Below are 13,675 nucleotides of genomic sequence, written 5' to 3' on the forward strand. Positions count from 1 at the left end.
TTTCATTAAATTTAAAGAAATATGCTGATAATGTATTATCGCTGTAGATATTGCTATGAATATTCGCCAAAACTCCAAGGCTATCGCTATCCCTTCCGCATCATGAAACGCCAACCTCTAGTACGGTCAACTTCGCCAGGAAGCAAATCAGAAGAGCAAATTAAAACACTAGTAAAAAGATAGCGGACCCAAACATGCCACAATGCACAAGGTCTAATCCAAAATGAGATGCGTTGAAAGTAAAGAGAACTCGGAACAGTATCTACACATGCTTCTCCTGGTATGGCCGTTTCCAAGGCTTGTACGTGCGCACGAGGCGTCACATGGGGTATCATTTGGAGGCCTTGGGAGGGAACGTCCGATGGCAATTGTAGCTCCGTCAGACAAAACTGTATGGGGGATGAACGCTGAAAACAAAGTCATAAAGTCGTTAAATGAGGATGGTTCTGATGAACTCATCCATCGGTAATATCGAGATTATCAAGCCACAAGCCAATGGCATCGTGAAGTGGGCTTCGCGATCGGCCATTTCTCGCATGGTTGGTCTCTAGGTGCCGCTTCTCGCGAATGTCGATAACTTCGCGAATACTGTCTTCAAGAGCAGAGAGGACAACGGTCTTGCACTGGACACGGGGGATCTCCAAGGGTGCCTGAGGCAGTGCTGGCGTGACGGGAGCCGTGATAGATAGAGGCTCTTCAACCTCGGTACTCATGCGGGGATCGCTATGTGTTTGAGAGGAAGCCAAAGAATGATCTTTGCTGGTGTCCTGGCTCAAGCTGATGACTCTTTCGACTGCATCAGTCAGGGTTTCATCAGGATGCAAGACAGGCTCCTCGATCCATTCTTCCTCAAGTTGAGTCTCGTAAGGGAGAATCGAGGGAGTGAGAAGCCCCCCATAAGAGGTCGAAAGGCCAGGTGGGCCAGTGAGAGGTCGATGGTCAGCTGGCGATCGTGGTTTGACTAGTCGACGGTACCGTAGGCGAGTGATCGAGTTGGTGGTAGTATCAGCAATCATAACGCTGCTAATATCAACCCAGCGTTCATTGAGGTCGCCCAAGATGGGGTGGACCGGCGGAGGCGTCGGCTCAGCCTGCAGAGATGCCTTGATTTGCAGCATGAGATCCTCCTGGGGAGGAATAGCTTGAAGAGCAAAATCAGGATGATAACGGTTCAACCAGCCAGCAGCGTTAAGTGGGAGATCGCCATCGATGCACAAACGTGAAGCCTGTTCAAATGACTCGAGTCCGCTTTGAAGTCCAGGGGTAGACAAGTAGCCACTGCTCGAAGGCGAGCTGATGGCAGACTCAAAGGACGTCATATAGTCAGGAAAGGAGATATCTACGTCAATGACGCCATCGTCGGCATTGATAGATGTTTTAACGGGCGATTCGAATGCGCCATTAGGGTCCGGTGTCCTGTCAGGGCGAATAGATGGCTCTCGACTGTGACCTTTGCATTCTCTTGGTGTACCAGTCCCTTTCAGAGCATCAGTAGAAGGCCGGCGAGCCGATGGTGAAGGAGCGTTTGGGTTGTCTGCCAGAGATGCTTCTTCCACCATCTGAGACAGCTTATCCGTTCTATGGAACGAAGCCTTGGTGGGCGATTTCGGATCATACCCACTATAGGTGCTGTAGGAGGTTGAGTCGCGGCGTCGAGTGCTCCACAGGCCGCTGATGACGCTCCCCCAGCGCGAACTTTGACTTCTAGAGTCGCTACTGGCATTGCTCATCGCGCCTGTGCTTTCACCTCGCTTCAAGGAGCGCTTCAAGTCGTCAGTAGCGACACTGCCGCTGCTGCTCGGGCGGGGCCTTCTCTGGGATTCCACTCGCTGAGCTGTCGAGAAATGTGGTATAGTTGTCTCGGGCATAATTGTTGTGGTTGTCGCAGCGCTACTCTTCCTGCTAACGACATCGTTGCCAAACATTGCAAAATTCGGGGGTCGAATTGAGGCTGCATCCGAGACTCGCCTTTCATGGTTGCGGTCCATTGTTAGATGAGCGAGTTGCATGGGGACAGCTGAGGCCCTCGCGCTTTGGCTCGTTGTTCTAGAATGCGAGGCTCGGCGGAGGCCTGTGCGTCTGTTGATCTTTCGACGAAGGGACTCTTCCCGTAGAACAGGAATTACGAAGGTCGGGGGCGAGTTGGAATATGTTCCAACAGAAGTCGAAGTGCTGGGCCGATGAGCACGGGTCGTAGGAAAATGAGAATTGGCAGGGAGGAAGGCAGAGAGAAGAAAGATGAGGCGCCTAGCAACCATTTTGTCATCAGATACGATAATGGTTCGTGCCGGCAATGACAGATCCTCCTCATTTCGGTTCTTCTGCTGAAGATAGAGCCGTCTTCGATAGGAGGGGGGGCAAAGAGCCTGCAGCCAGTCTGTGTGGGTCGACAGAAACCCAGTCAGGAGATTGTAGAGGAACTGGTTCTGATTATCGGTGCCAGCAACCCACTTGGAGGCCCATCGAGCCTCGTCTCGCCAAATTCCCCAGCGCCCTTGGCCCGTTACGACTCTTGCTGCGCTCAATCCCATGACAATTCTTTGTCTAGCGGCATCGACCTCTCCTTCAACAGTCTTATCCTCAGCGAGACAGTTTGGCCAAAGGTAAACCAGCTTGGTGGTGCTCTTCGAAGGCTTAATCCGAGGCATGTCACCCCGGTACTGGTCCGAGAAAGAATGTGCTCTGCCAGTTTTGTTAGTTACTACTGGAGGTGGAACCGGTCCAGGGGCTGGACCGGGAGAAGCCAGGTCGACCTGCTTTAGTAACGTGGCCAGTGTAGTGGCCACCACAGATTGAAGATGAGTCAATGTCCTCATAATGATATCCCAATGTCGAGTCAGTGAATCGATTCTATCCTCCATGTCGGGTGTGTAAGTGTCTGACCCATCACCATTTCCGGACCCAACCATTGTCCATCCTGAAGGACGGGCTGAGCTGAAAGACGACGGGAAAAACTCTTGATCGTTATAAGAGCTTGATTCGCGCTGTGCAGATTTGGACTGGTTCATATATGAAATTCGAGTTGTAGTGGTATTTGCAGCAGGTAGTTGGACTACTAGGACCACGGCATACATCGGTGTTCGTCGTTGCTTTGGCTGAGGCTTCTTCTTCTTCGGCACAGACTCCTCGCTTGTCGTTGGAAAGGGAAAACCTGCACTCTCTTCTGCATAATCTTTAGATGGCGATACGTTGGTTTCTGGGTCATCAATAGTAAGATTGACAGGAAATAAGCGAGTTATTAGCACCTTCTTCTTCTCGCCGGGTCGTGAGGTAGAGGTGTGGTTTTGGGCTGCGGCCATATTTGTAGGGGAGAAAGCTTGTGAGGAGAAGGATTGTGAGAGCCGACTTGAACGCGCGCTAGAGCGTCCGATGGAGCTCCGGCCATCCCCAATAATGCTGCTTGAAGGTTCAACAGGACGTGACTCGCCAGGGACAACATGGACCTTCGTCGATGTTCCTTTGTAGGACATTAATTCAGAGTTACCGAAGATGCAGCTTGAGAACGTCGCAAGCTCCTCGCGATACTCACGAGCAGCCTTCTGTCCATCTGACTCGACGTGACTATCCCTGCGCCCCTGGAGGGAGGCTCGTCGATCAAAAGCACCCTGTCGAGGCGAAGGCTGAGGTCCTTCCGGTTGGATAACCAGGGGTCGTGATAGGCCTCCAAGACTGCTTTTTCGCGGTGAAGTTGGCGTTCTTCGAAACTCTGGAGGAATGGGCGGACGCTCTGTGGGCGATACTGGAGGAGCAGGGTGGCTGTCAAACAAAAGAGATGCATTAGAAGGTCCTAGGGCATCCTGCATTATGATAACCCTAACATCACGTACGTCCAAGTCGACATCGCCGCTGTAGTCGAAAGCATTGGCCGTAGAGGTGGCAGGGGTTGTTGGTGTGGTTGATAGGGGGAACACTTGGTCATTGCGATGCTGATATAAAGCATCGGCGTCTGGGAAAAGCAGATTTCGAGTTACCATATCCTCCTGGGCAGATTCAAGTGCGGATACTGGCCTCGACGTCTTTGTACTGGCCTGTGTAGGCGTGGCTGAAGGGCCGCCAGAGCCCAAGTGCAAGAGCCGGCCGAGCATGTCGGGAGGCGCACTCAGGGATTTGGGCAGCAGGTTGAGTTAACAAGAAAGGCGGCCGTCGATATTAATTACGACGGCGAGCCATAATCAAGATGGATAGCGAAGTGTTTCGAGCTGGGCGTAATCGCATAGTAACCACTGCGCGTGGCATGTGAAATTGCAATCAACTTGCAGAGGCGGAACTTAGATTCACTCCAGTTTGAGCTTGAGCTTGAGCTTGAGAAACCAATAGATGGAGCGGGCGCAAACTAAGATGGAGGGGTCAAGGAGGTTGGAAATCTTAATGCTCAATGCTCGGACAAAGCAACATCCAAGCTGGAAGCTTTGTTTGCTAATATCGCAAAAGAAAAAGGTGGCGGCAGTCTTGATTGCTGTTGTGGCGGGAGCTGGAGGGTGGCAATGGTGGTTTGTGCTCAGCAATGGGTAACAACTGTGATGGGAATGTATGAGAAGAGCATGCACAGCTGATACTGGATTGGCTATGAGTGGTTGAATCCTTTTGGTCACTGGGAGAGTTCGAGGTGACGCGAGGTGCGAATGATACGGTACGGTGCGTTACGAAACGCGAGATGCGGAGAGCAGAAGGTTTGTTGTTGGTCGTTTCTGTTGGCTGCTGGTGGTGCTTCTGCTGCGTGTGAGGGGTTGATAGTTCGTGGGTGGAGGCAGAGACGATATGCGGTCTTTGCGAGTGATCAACAGGAGAGATGGGGGTCGGTAGCTGCAGGTGGAAGATCGTAAAGAGATGGAGGGGTTTCGAGCTGGACAAGCTGTTCTACGGGTGGTGGCAGCGAGAGTGATTTTGAGTTCGAAAACGCTATCATAGACGTCAATGTAAGTAAATTGAGGTGAAGTCAAAATCAAGGGAAATGCTCGAGGTGAGTGAGCCCAGAGTTGTTGTTGTTGATCCAGATGCTCGGGTCAAGGCCAACTCGGGGCGGGTGGCAGCCCAGTTTTGGGTGTGTGTGCGCTGAGGTCTAGTGGGCTCAAAGCTTCCAGGCGGTACCGCAGTGCCAGGTATTCCAGGCAGCTCGTTAGTGGCGGTTAAGGGTTGGCGCTGGTGGCGGCTTGGACCACGAGGTACAAGATGCCCCGTACCTCTTAGTTCGGGGCCAGGATGGAGAATGGAGATGAGATGGGGAATAGTTCAGTGGAGATTGCATGTGTATGGGTGGGTAATTTATGAATTGGATGGATTTGGATCGGAGGAGAATCAACAACAGACGAAATGTGGATTATTACCAACCTGGGTTACTGGGCTCTTCTCTCCCGTTCTCGTTCGCCTGTACAGCAGAGATGGATGGGTGGACGGATCAGAGGAGAGCGAGATTATCAGAGTCGAGGAATGAACCGCATCTTGTTTCCCCAGAGTCTTAGATTAAACGGGTGCTGAAAGACCTCTGATGCCGAATGACGAGACCCGATGCTAGACAGCACCCTTCAAACACACCGAAGTGGCTGGAACTGAAAGCCGGGGCAGAGAGACTTTTGTCTAACAACCAAAGATGGTCAACTTTGGTTAGATTTTTGGTTAGATCTGTTTTGCCCAAATATGTTTACGTTGAAATTATCTCGTTATTCTGTTGCTGTAGAGTCGAGAACGTAGATTGAGCCGAGCCGATGAGCCGTGACTCCAATGAACTAAACTCGTTCAACCGAAACTCGAAGACGGCGAGAATACTCGAAGCGGCGATGTTTATGTAACAGTTTGGATCTCGAATTAATGTTTCGGCGGCGGCACTGCGGGTGGCTAAACACCTAATAAATGGATCTTCGGGGTGGGCGATGCCATTCCACAGACAAAGCCTTTAAGATGATAGGTCCAAGTCAACGACAACGGCGGGCCTTGCTAAAACAATTACCCGACCCTTTTCTTTCTTTTCTTGTCGTGGGCGGGCGGCTCTGCTGGCCCTTTTGCCAGTGGTTGATCGTAGAAGGGCAAGCCGGAGTAAATATTGTAAAACAGAAAAGAAGTAAATACGGAGAAAAGAGGGTCGAGGCCTGAAGATGGAGTCCTTTGTGATTATCGAGAATGGAGGCGAATGGGACCTGAACCCCCTTGACTTCAGCCTGTGCCCTTGACGGGGTTTATTTGGAGCGACTTCAGAGCAAGATAAGGTAAGGAAGCACATGCAAGTCAACGAGCTTCAAAAGAAAGACAAGCAAGCGCCTCGTATGCATCAAAAGAGACGACGTCCGCCAATCCTCAAATCCCTGGCTCTCAAGTTGCGGTGAAAGTAACCATTAAATCGACAGTCGTAGGGTCCCGACCAGGGTCTTCCCAGCAGCCAAGGCCCAAAGAGTTGCAGTAGATGTGTAGTACTGATACTTTGATCAGAGTCGCAGCAAGACCAGCAGCTCACGTCTCACAAGCAAGTAAACGAAAGAGAAGGAATTCGTTCCTATTTTGGTCATTGGAAATCATTACATGAGGCTCAACATCTGAAGAGAAAAGCACAACGTATTCTGAGTACTGCTATTATCTAGCCCCAATTCATTACTCAGGACAAGAAAGACTCAACCTCGACTGTTTTGACTATTTCTCCCTCGAGACACAAAAGACACAAGGCAGACAGATAGACAATGGGAACTCCGGGGTTCAAAGCATGGCAGACAAGGTCAGGGCCTCTGATTGAATACCATGGTGACGGTCATGATAGTGGAACTCTAGGTGTGCTCTGACATGTCTATGGCTTGTGCTCTAGACTCATAGACTCCTAGACCAGGCTGGGACGTCTTTTACAGCACCGGGTACATTATCAAATTCTCCGCTGTTGCAATTACTACACACTTACAACACTGACTGACTCTGACGTCCACAAGTCCGAATACGCAGCAACGTTAACTTTTAACTTGACACTCCTCTTACAACAACTTCCACAACTAACTAACTCAGCCCAATCCTCAACACAGCAACCATCGCGCACACTAGCGTCTACGGTATAAGCTAGACATGCCGAGGCCAAGCATCAAGAAGCCGGCTAAAGAACGCCATGGGTAACGGTGCCGCAGTCAAGTCAACTCCCTGCCCTGTCCTGCCCTGTCCTCCGCTGTCTCGTGCTCTGCTTCGACGGGCTTGTACTCGAGATACAGCAGGTACTGAAGGGAAGCGAGTCGGTAAGCGAACAGTTTCCGAGCTGCGAATTCATCGACATGGATCATCGATAAGGCATCGACCGGTGAGAGTTTCAAAATTGCGCGTATCGATCGCAGCCCAACTGTAATGTAAGGTAGGTAGTTCTTGTAGTTGTACATGTGGGTAGGCAGGGGAAGGGGATTTTGTATGAGATTATCACAACCCCTTGTTCTGGTCATCACACTGCCATCACCAACGCGCGCAGTTGCAAGCCGCCGCTATCGGCTGGTAGCATTGGCCTACCTGTTGGCGTCTGCGCTATTGGTTCAAGAAAACGTGCGCCGTACACATGACGCTATTGTACATGCAACTTAAGAGAAAAAGTGTGTGTGCGCTGTACGTCCTTGACTTAATTAGCACAACCACCAGTCGGCTCCGAGATGGATGCGAATTTGTTTGTTCGTGGTGTGAAGGATGAGCTTGTCTTTCAACGACCTCACAATTTACTGTACTTTCCCCCCCCCCCCCCAAATCTCTCACCCACTCGACTCGAACTGCCGTGAGAAGAGAAAAATTCTCCGGTGGCTCCGTCGTAGAATCCTTCAGTCAGTACGTAATTAGTAGGATCACTCTACTCGACGGATAACTCGGGCTCGACTCGCGCCGTGTCCATTGGCATCTCGATCCGTAGCGCTTGACTCGCATTGCCGGATATACCTCCGCTTGAACTTTTGAGGATATCAAGACGTGGGAGCCCCCTTTACATGACATTGGATGACATTCTGCCAAGACATACTGCCATGCCAGTGATCAAGCCAGAAGCCTGGCATTACTGTGTAACTTTGTACGGATTTGAATTCGCCTATTCCTTAGTTCCAGTCCCTGGTCAGTCAAAGTATCGGAATTTTGAATCAAAGAGGATCCCGACTAATCCCTGATCCTTCTTGATGCCAATGGCCCCCCTTGCGAATATGATGCAGGCAGCACGATGCTGATGGATGTGAGCTGAGCATGCCACGAGGTACCATCACCGTGTCTTCGGGTTCGATCGATTCGAATGATCCTCTTTACCGAGCAGGCATAGAACAGATGATGCTCCACGCTCAGGTACGGATATCTCTTGGACTCTTCTCGGCTCAAGGGCTCGGTTCAAAGATCATTTATTCATTCACCAGAGAATCCGACAACTAAGAAGCAACTAAACATTTAGCTAGTGTTATGTCTGAGGCCTCGGCCCTAACGGCCACTTGCACGTTTGTATCCGTAGAGCAAATGCCAGTCTAATTCCATTGGATGATGCTATGCGTCGTGGGGTTGCATCGCCATCGTCATGTCCCCGCCGCGAAATGCCCCGCGATAAGCTGCCTCGAGGCTCTTATGTCGCTTGTGTCTTCCCCTCCATTAGTGATCTACAGGAACAAGAAAGAGCACGGTCAACGGCCACCCCGTGGCGAATGAGTCACGTTCGCGCTATTATTCTCAACAATTCGATACCGACTCTCATAGAATCGTCCAGGTCTGGCCTGTTTGTTCACTATCAGCAACCTGGGGCTGTCGAGGCTATGTCGGAGCGGCATTCACACGAGGTCTGGACTGTCGATCTTCATCCCGTTAGCGGGCCACTGCAACCACATATCTGTTATTTTCCGTGACGTTGGTAAAGATCACTATCAGCAGGGCAAGGTACGTATTCATTAACAGACTTGCGATATTGCCTTGTTGTCGGTGAAGAGGAATTTCTGTCCGAATTTCCGGCTGCCTGCAGTTGTCTTGCAGATCACTTGTTGAATAGCCTCAAGATATGATGATCAAGGTACATGAGAGTGACGACGGAATTGATAACCCTTCTTGATGTCTCAAGATGAGCTGTCAACAACACGAGTGGCCTATCTGGGCAATTCGCATGTCTCAATCTTGTTTCCTCCCCTGCTCGGCTTCATACAGTATTCTGTGGCTGCAGCATATGTCTTGGTGCAATATGTAATGTTGTGTGTATGGGGCCAGAGAAAATGGCTAACTATCAATCTTTGGAAACAAACACAAGTGCCGGTCTGAGAGTCCAGCGACTACAGCAGTGACTAGCCATAATATGAATAGCTGCATTCTTAGTAAACTATCATGGCTGATGTTTTAGTTGTTATCATCTTAGTTGTCTCCTTAGAAGTTGCTTCGTCAACTCCCTTTCCAGCTGCATAGTTTACCCTCCATTGATGTCTTGCAATGACATATCGTTCTATCCAGGTTTCAAAATATATGCATCCCTCCTTAACTCTAACCATAACTTACTGTCTCTTGTACGTATTGTGGTCTACCTATGTCGAACATGGCGTTCATCACGTGTAACTATATTGAAACCTCCACCTCCACCCTCACAACTCCACTCCACTTGTCTTCCTCTTCAACATCCATCTCACCGCCCAGCACTCGCTTCTGTAACCATAGCTTATGAGCTGCAGCAGAAAAAAAGGGTCCTCGTACATACATTGCAACCGCCCTAACCCACAGCCCCAGTCTCCGCAGTTGACCAGCCTTTGGCGGTTACTGGTATTTTGTCTCGTCTCCGCGTAAACAAACGAGTTACAGTAGATACGGGGCATCCATTCACCTTGAAGCTTTGGGATTGCTTCAAGATCCCTGATGCAGATGCTCTTTTGTTTGACCTGACAATGAAATGAGATGAACCACCCTATTCCGGCGGGCGCGCGTGGAGCGGCCGCATGAGCTTTTATTTCATCCTTGCTATGGATTGTTACAGGTCACATCTTGGGTTGGAGAGGTTACCAACCAGAATCCCTGCTGTGTCCTCCGAGTGCTTGGGAACCCAAGATTGCATCCGGATCATCATCTCGGATTTGCTGGGTTACTCGATCGGAACTTGATCAATATCAATTCCCCACACCAAATTACGGTTGCAGCTGCGCTCAAATGTGTGTCAGGCATGTCCTGGCAGACCGGTTCACGTCAAGAGAGACAGCTGTGTTTCCACCTCAGAATAATCCTGGTCAAAGGTTGACCGTGGCTGATCACAAGGAACAACTTTCAGCGAATCTTGGCCATTGGGAGCAACATTATTAATGCTTTGTCGGCAAATGTTACTCTTAGCACATCACGGAGTCACGAGATGGGTGGCATAGCAGCTGTTCGCTTACTCTGTCGCCTTTGACATTGTGAGTCTTGTTCGACGTCTGTCATCATCATTGGCCTGGGTCGACTAGTGATGGGCGGGCCGTCCCTTGACCGTCTCACTGAAATGAGCAGCTGACTTGTCACAAGATGTCTCCCAGTAAAGTCACTTCTGTGAACATTGAAAATCTTACCTTCAAAACCCATTTTCTTTAATTTGGCTGCCTGCATCAATGTAACGCCAAACCCTCGCTCACAACACTCCATGTTAAAACACCATCATCGCCATCCTAGCTTTCGCATGCTATGCTCGGATGGATCATGGTGGCTGGCCTCAGATCTCTTAATGTGTGGCTCATAAGCTTTTCCTCATTGAGATTAGCACGTTATCACATTTCAAGGGTCCGAAGCAAGTGGTGTGACTTGTGCATATGCCATCATGAGGCTGACTGTCAATCCTGTCATGGGTCTTTGATCCAGTAAAAAATGCATCACATCACTTCAGCCGCGAGGTCCCTTTGCTCTGTGGCTGGCAGTACGTTAACACAGCTTAACAACACGCAATGGCCTGACTAATAGTGAAACTTGTTGTGTCAGTCGAGGCTTGGCTGCATTCCATTGTATTGTGAGCATCGAGTTATGAACTACAACCCCGCTATCCTCACAATTCACAATTCACCACCCCGTTATTTGAGGCATATGTTAAAGCTTCATCAACAGTTTCCCCGGCTTCACCCGCCAACTAATACATATCACTCAAAAGCCCTTGCCCACTAAGTTAAATCTAAACGCCACTTGAACACGGCGGCGGCAAAAGGCCGCATCACAGTCACAGTCTGTTTGTTGCTTACAGTCATTTCAGGGATATCCCTTTTCTCTTAGCGTGGGGGGGGGGAGACCACAAAACCACTGAGGAATAAACTTTTACGACTTCTTTCACGAATTGGCCCCTCTCAAACCCCTCAAACCCCTCTCCTCCTCGTCACATTTCGCCTCAGGCTCGGACGACTGTAGCAAACAGCATCAAGGCCGTCGATCACTCAAGGTGTACTGGCGCACAGCACCTCAGCCCATCACACGAGCTTCCGCAAATCACCTGGCATTCTTGCTCGCCTCCTCGCGACCGTTGAGTTCTGCATACGCTAATCGAAGTTGCCTGGCCCTGAGACCCCGGGCCACTGCCAGGCATGATCACGGGGCTCGCTTCGAGAACCTCAGGCTGTAGGGTTGCTGAGTGAACCCCGTATGCGTGGAGACACTTCATGATGATCTTAGCCTTGTCTGCAAAGCCCTGGACAGTTCTACTGTCGACGACGATGTGGGCAGAGGCGACAAATTTGCATTGGTCCAGGCGCCAGATGTGCAGCTCGTGCACCGATTTGATGCCAGGGATCTAAATGCTTGTCAGTCTTGGCTCTGAACAGAATGAGCTATACGCTGTTACCATTTCAATGTCGTGTTTGACGTCTTCAGGGTTGACGCCTTTAGGCGCAGTTTGTAGTAGAATAGCGCCGCTTTTCTTGACTAACGGTATAGCTGACAGGAGAATCATGAGTGAGATGAAGACTCCCACTGCTGGGTCCACATAGTATCGACCTTCTCCTTTGAGCTGCCAGACCAGAACTGCCGCAATGATGACTCCAATGTTGTTGATGGCATCTCCCAGAACGTGAATGAAAACGCCAAGCATACCCAAGTCCCTTCCCGGGCTCTTCACAGACACGGTTGTGTGTCTATGATTATGGTGGTTCATGGGGATCTGTTGAGCTATTGTTAATGCTAGAGACTCTATAATATGTAGGAATGCTGTACTCACGTGTGCCAAACCTGTCACGCTCTCGCTTATTGCCTCGTTAGTTAATGATCCAATAGTCTCCTGGCTCTGTTGTCTATCATCATGCCTGTGTCGTCTACCTCCCTGGTGGTCATGTTCATGGTCATGCTCTGAAGGTGTAAGTCAGCGAGTGTTGTCGCGAATATCAGAGGAGGATGGAATCTTTTCTCACCGTGAAGGAAGGATAGTACGAGAATGTTTAGTGCCAAACCAACGCAACCAACTATCATGATCAGGAAAGGCTGCTGTACGCCTATTTTGTTAGTTTCTTCTGATTGTGATCCGGTATATCAACTGAGAACTTACGAGTCAAATGAACGAATCGTTCAACAGCCTGCACTAGAATACTGATCCCCAGTGCCAAAAGAAAGACTCCGTTGAAGAATGCTCCTAGTATCGTTGCTCTGTGCCATCCATATGTGTATCCTTGTGGAGCTGGTTTCGTGTGTTCTTGCAACTATCATGGTAAGCTAAATAAGGCACTTGAGATGCAGGTCCGCAACCTACCATCAACGCCACCAGAGCGACAACTATTCCGATAAGATCACTAAGCTGTTTGTTGTCAGATATCCATCTCCATCTTGATTCATAAGGGATTTGCATACGTAGTGAAAGGCATCGGCGATTAATGCGATGGAGTGAGTATAGAACCCAACTATATGCTGTCAGTTAGGGTTCCCAAGATGATATTTGACTTACCAGCCAATTCAGCTGCAAAGAACGAGAAAGATATACATATTGTGGCTATCAGCCTCTGCTTCTTTGTGATTTTCATTGTAATATCTTGAGGTTCTGGTTTTCGTTTAGAAATTCTGTTATAGATTCGTTTGGATTCTCGCTTCTGGTCCGTTGGGTCGACAGCTTTGCAAATCCAGATTTTAAGGGGGTTCTTATTATCAATGGGGTCAACTCGGCTTTATACTCCTTTGAAAATTTCAAGGAGTGGTCCTCCGCACTTAAGAGGTCTGAATAGATGAGTTCTCTGAGGAAGCTGGCATAACATCCCATCAGCTTGTAGGGCAAACAGCAGCGAATTGTTGTCGAAAACAGCCAAACAAGTCAGAGATAGATCCCATACCCATAGAATATACCGATAGAAGTCAGCGAAGCGAAGACGGATATTAAAAAAGCAGTTTATCAAGGTGTTGGCTCATGTAGCTATCCGTGATCGGGTTCCGGGACAATGATTGGGGTAGCATTAACTTGCCGGGCCGAAGATGGGATACAGGTATTTTTTGGTTAGGATTCCTGTTTCACGACAGCTCTTTGTGCTTGGCGAATATAAAGCTCCGCGCTGTTGTGTGCGTTGGTGATGTTGGTTGTTGCCATTGTAAGGTTGGCTTGCAGTGAAAACTATACAAATGGCCAATCTTGGATGAGCACTCTAATACACTTCAAAGACTTCTATATTGCATCTATTCATATGGCTAGATGTTAAATCGCTATCTGTTTTGAGGTTCGCCGAGCGTCTTGTGTAATGTCACTGTGTCCCTAGGGTATGCAAATCTGTGTGTCTCCTATTCACCGATATTCTAGCCACGAAAGAATTTGTAGAGAGAC

The 13,675-nt window shown here is 49.4% G+C and overlaps 3 protein-coding genes across 5 annotated transcripts; all 3 read right to left on the bottom strand.

The window, feature by feature from the left end:
* Positions 1-10: 10 nt before the first annotated feature.
* FOIG_11900 (uncharacterized protein) lies at positions 11-6,281 on the bottom strand. 3 transcript variants are annotated; one of them, XM_031212564.1, is made up of 3 exons: positions 5,329-6,281; positions 2,758-4,899; positions 11-2,682 (listed from the first exon to the last, which is right to left on the bottom strand). In XM_031212564.1, exons 2-3 carry the CDS (start codon positions 4,083-4,085, stop codon positions 456-458), a joined length of 3,555 nt encoding a protein of 1,184 aa, XP_031057958.1. In that variant the 5' UTR covers positions 4,086-4,899; positions 5,329-6,281; the 3' UTR covers positions 11-455. The 3 variants fall into 3 exon arrangements, with proteins under 3 accessions (XP_031057958.1, XP_031057957.1, XP_031057959.1); XM_031212563.1 differs by having other exon boundaries at positions 11-4,899; XM_031212565.1 differs by lacking the exon at positions 5,329-6,281 and having other exon boundaries at positions 2,758-5,036.
* A 455-nt stretch (positions 6,282-6,736) lies between these two features.
* FOIG_11901 (uncharacterized protein) lies at positions 6,737-7,598 on the bottom strand. The gene has a single exon (XM_031212566.1). The coding sequence runs from the start codon at positions 7,395-7,397 to the stop codon at positions 7,095-7,097; it is 303 nt and encodes a 100-aa protein (XP_031057960.1). The 5' UTR covers positions 7,398-7,598; the 3' UTR covers positions 6,737-7,094.
* A 3,565-nt stretch (positions 7,599-11,163) lies between these two features.
* On the bottom strand, positions 11,164-12,984 carry FOIG_11902 (uncharacterized protein). The gene is made up of 8 exons (XM_031212567.1): positions 12,815-12,984; positions 12,721-12,770; positions 12,599-12,667; positions 12,422-12,572; positions 12,288-12,368; positions 12,098-12,225; positions 11,726-12,040; positions 11,164-11,674 (listed from the first exon to the last, which is right to left on the bottom strand). The coding sequence occupies exons 1-8, from the start codon at positions 12,888-12,890 to the stop codon at positions 11,318-11,320; spliced, it is 1,227 nt and encodes a 408-aa protein (XP_031057961.1). The 5' UTR covers positions 12,891-12,984; the 3' UTR covers positions 11,164-11,317.
* Positions 12,985-13,675: the final 691 nt, after the last annotated feature.

The sequence above is a fragment of the Fusarium odoratissimum genome, assembly GCF_000260195.1.
Source record: "Fusarium odoratissimum NRRL 54006 unplaced genomic scaffold supercont1.23, whole genome shotgun sequence".
NCBI lineage: Eukaryota > Fungi > Ascomycota > Sordariomycetes > Hypocreales > Nectriaceae > Fusarium > Fusarium odoratissimum.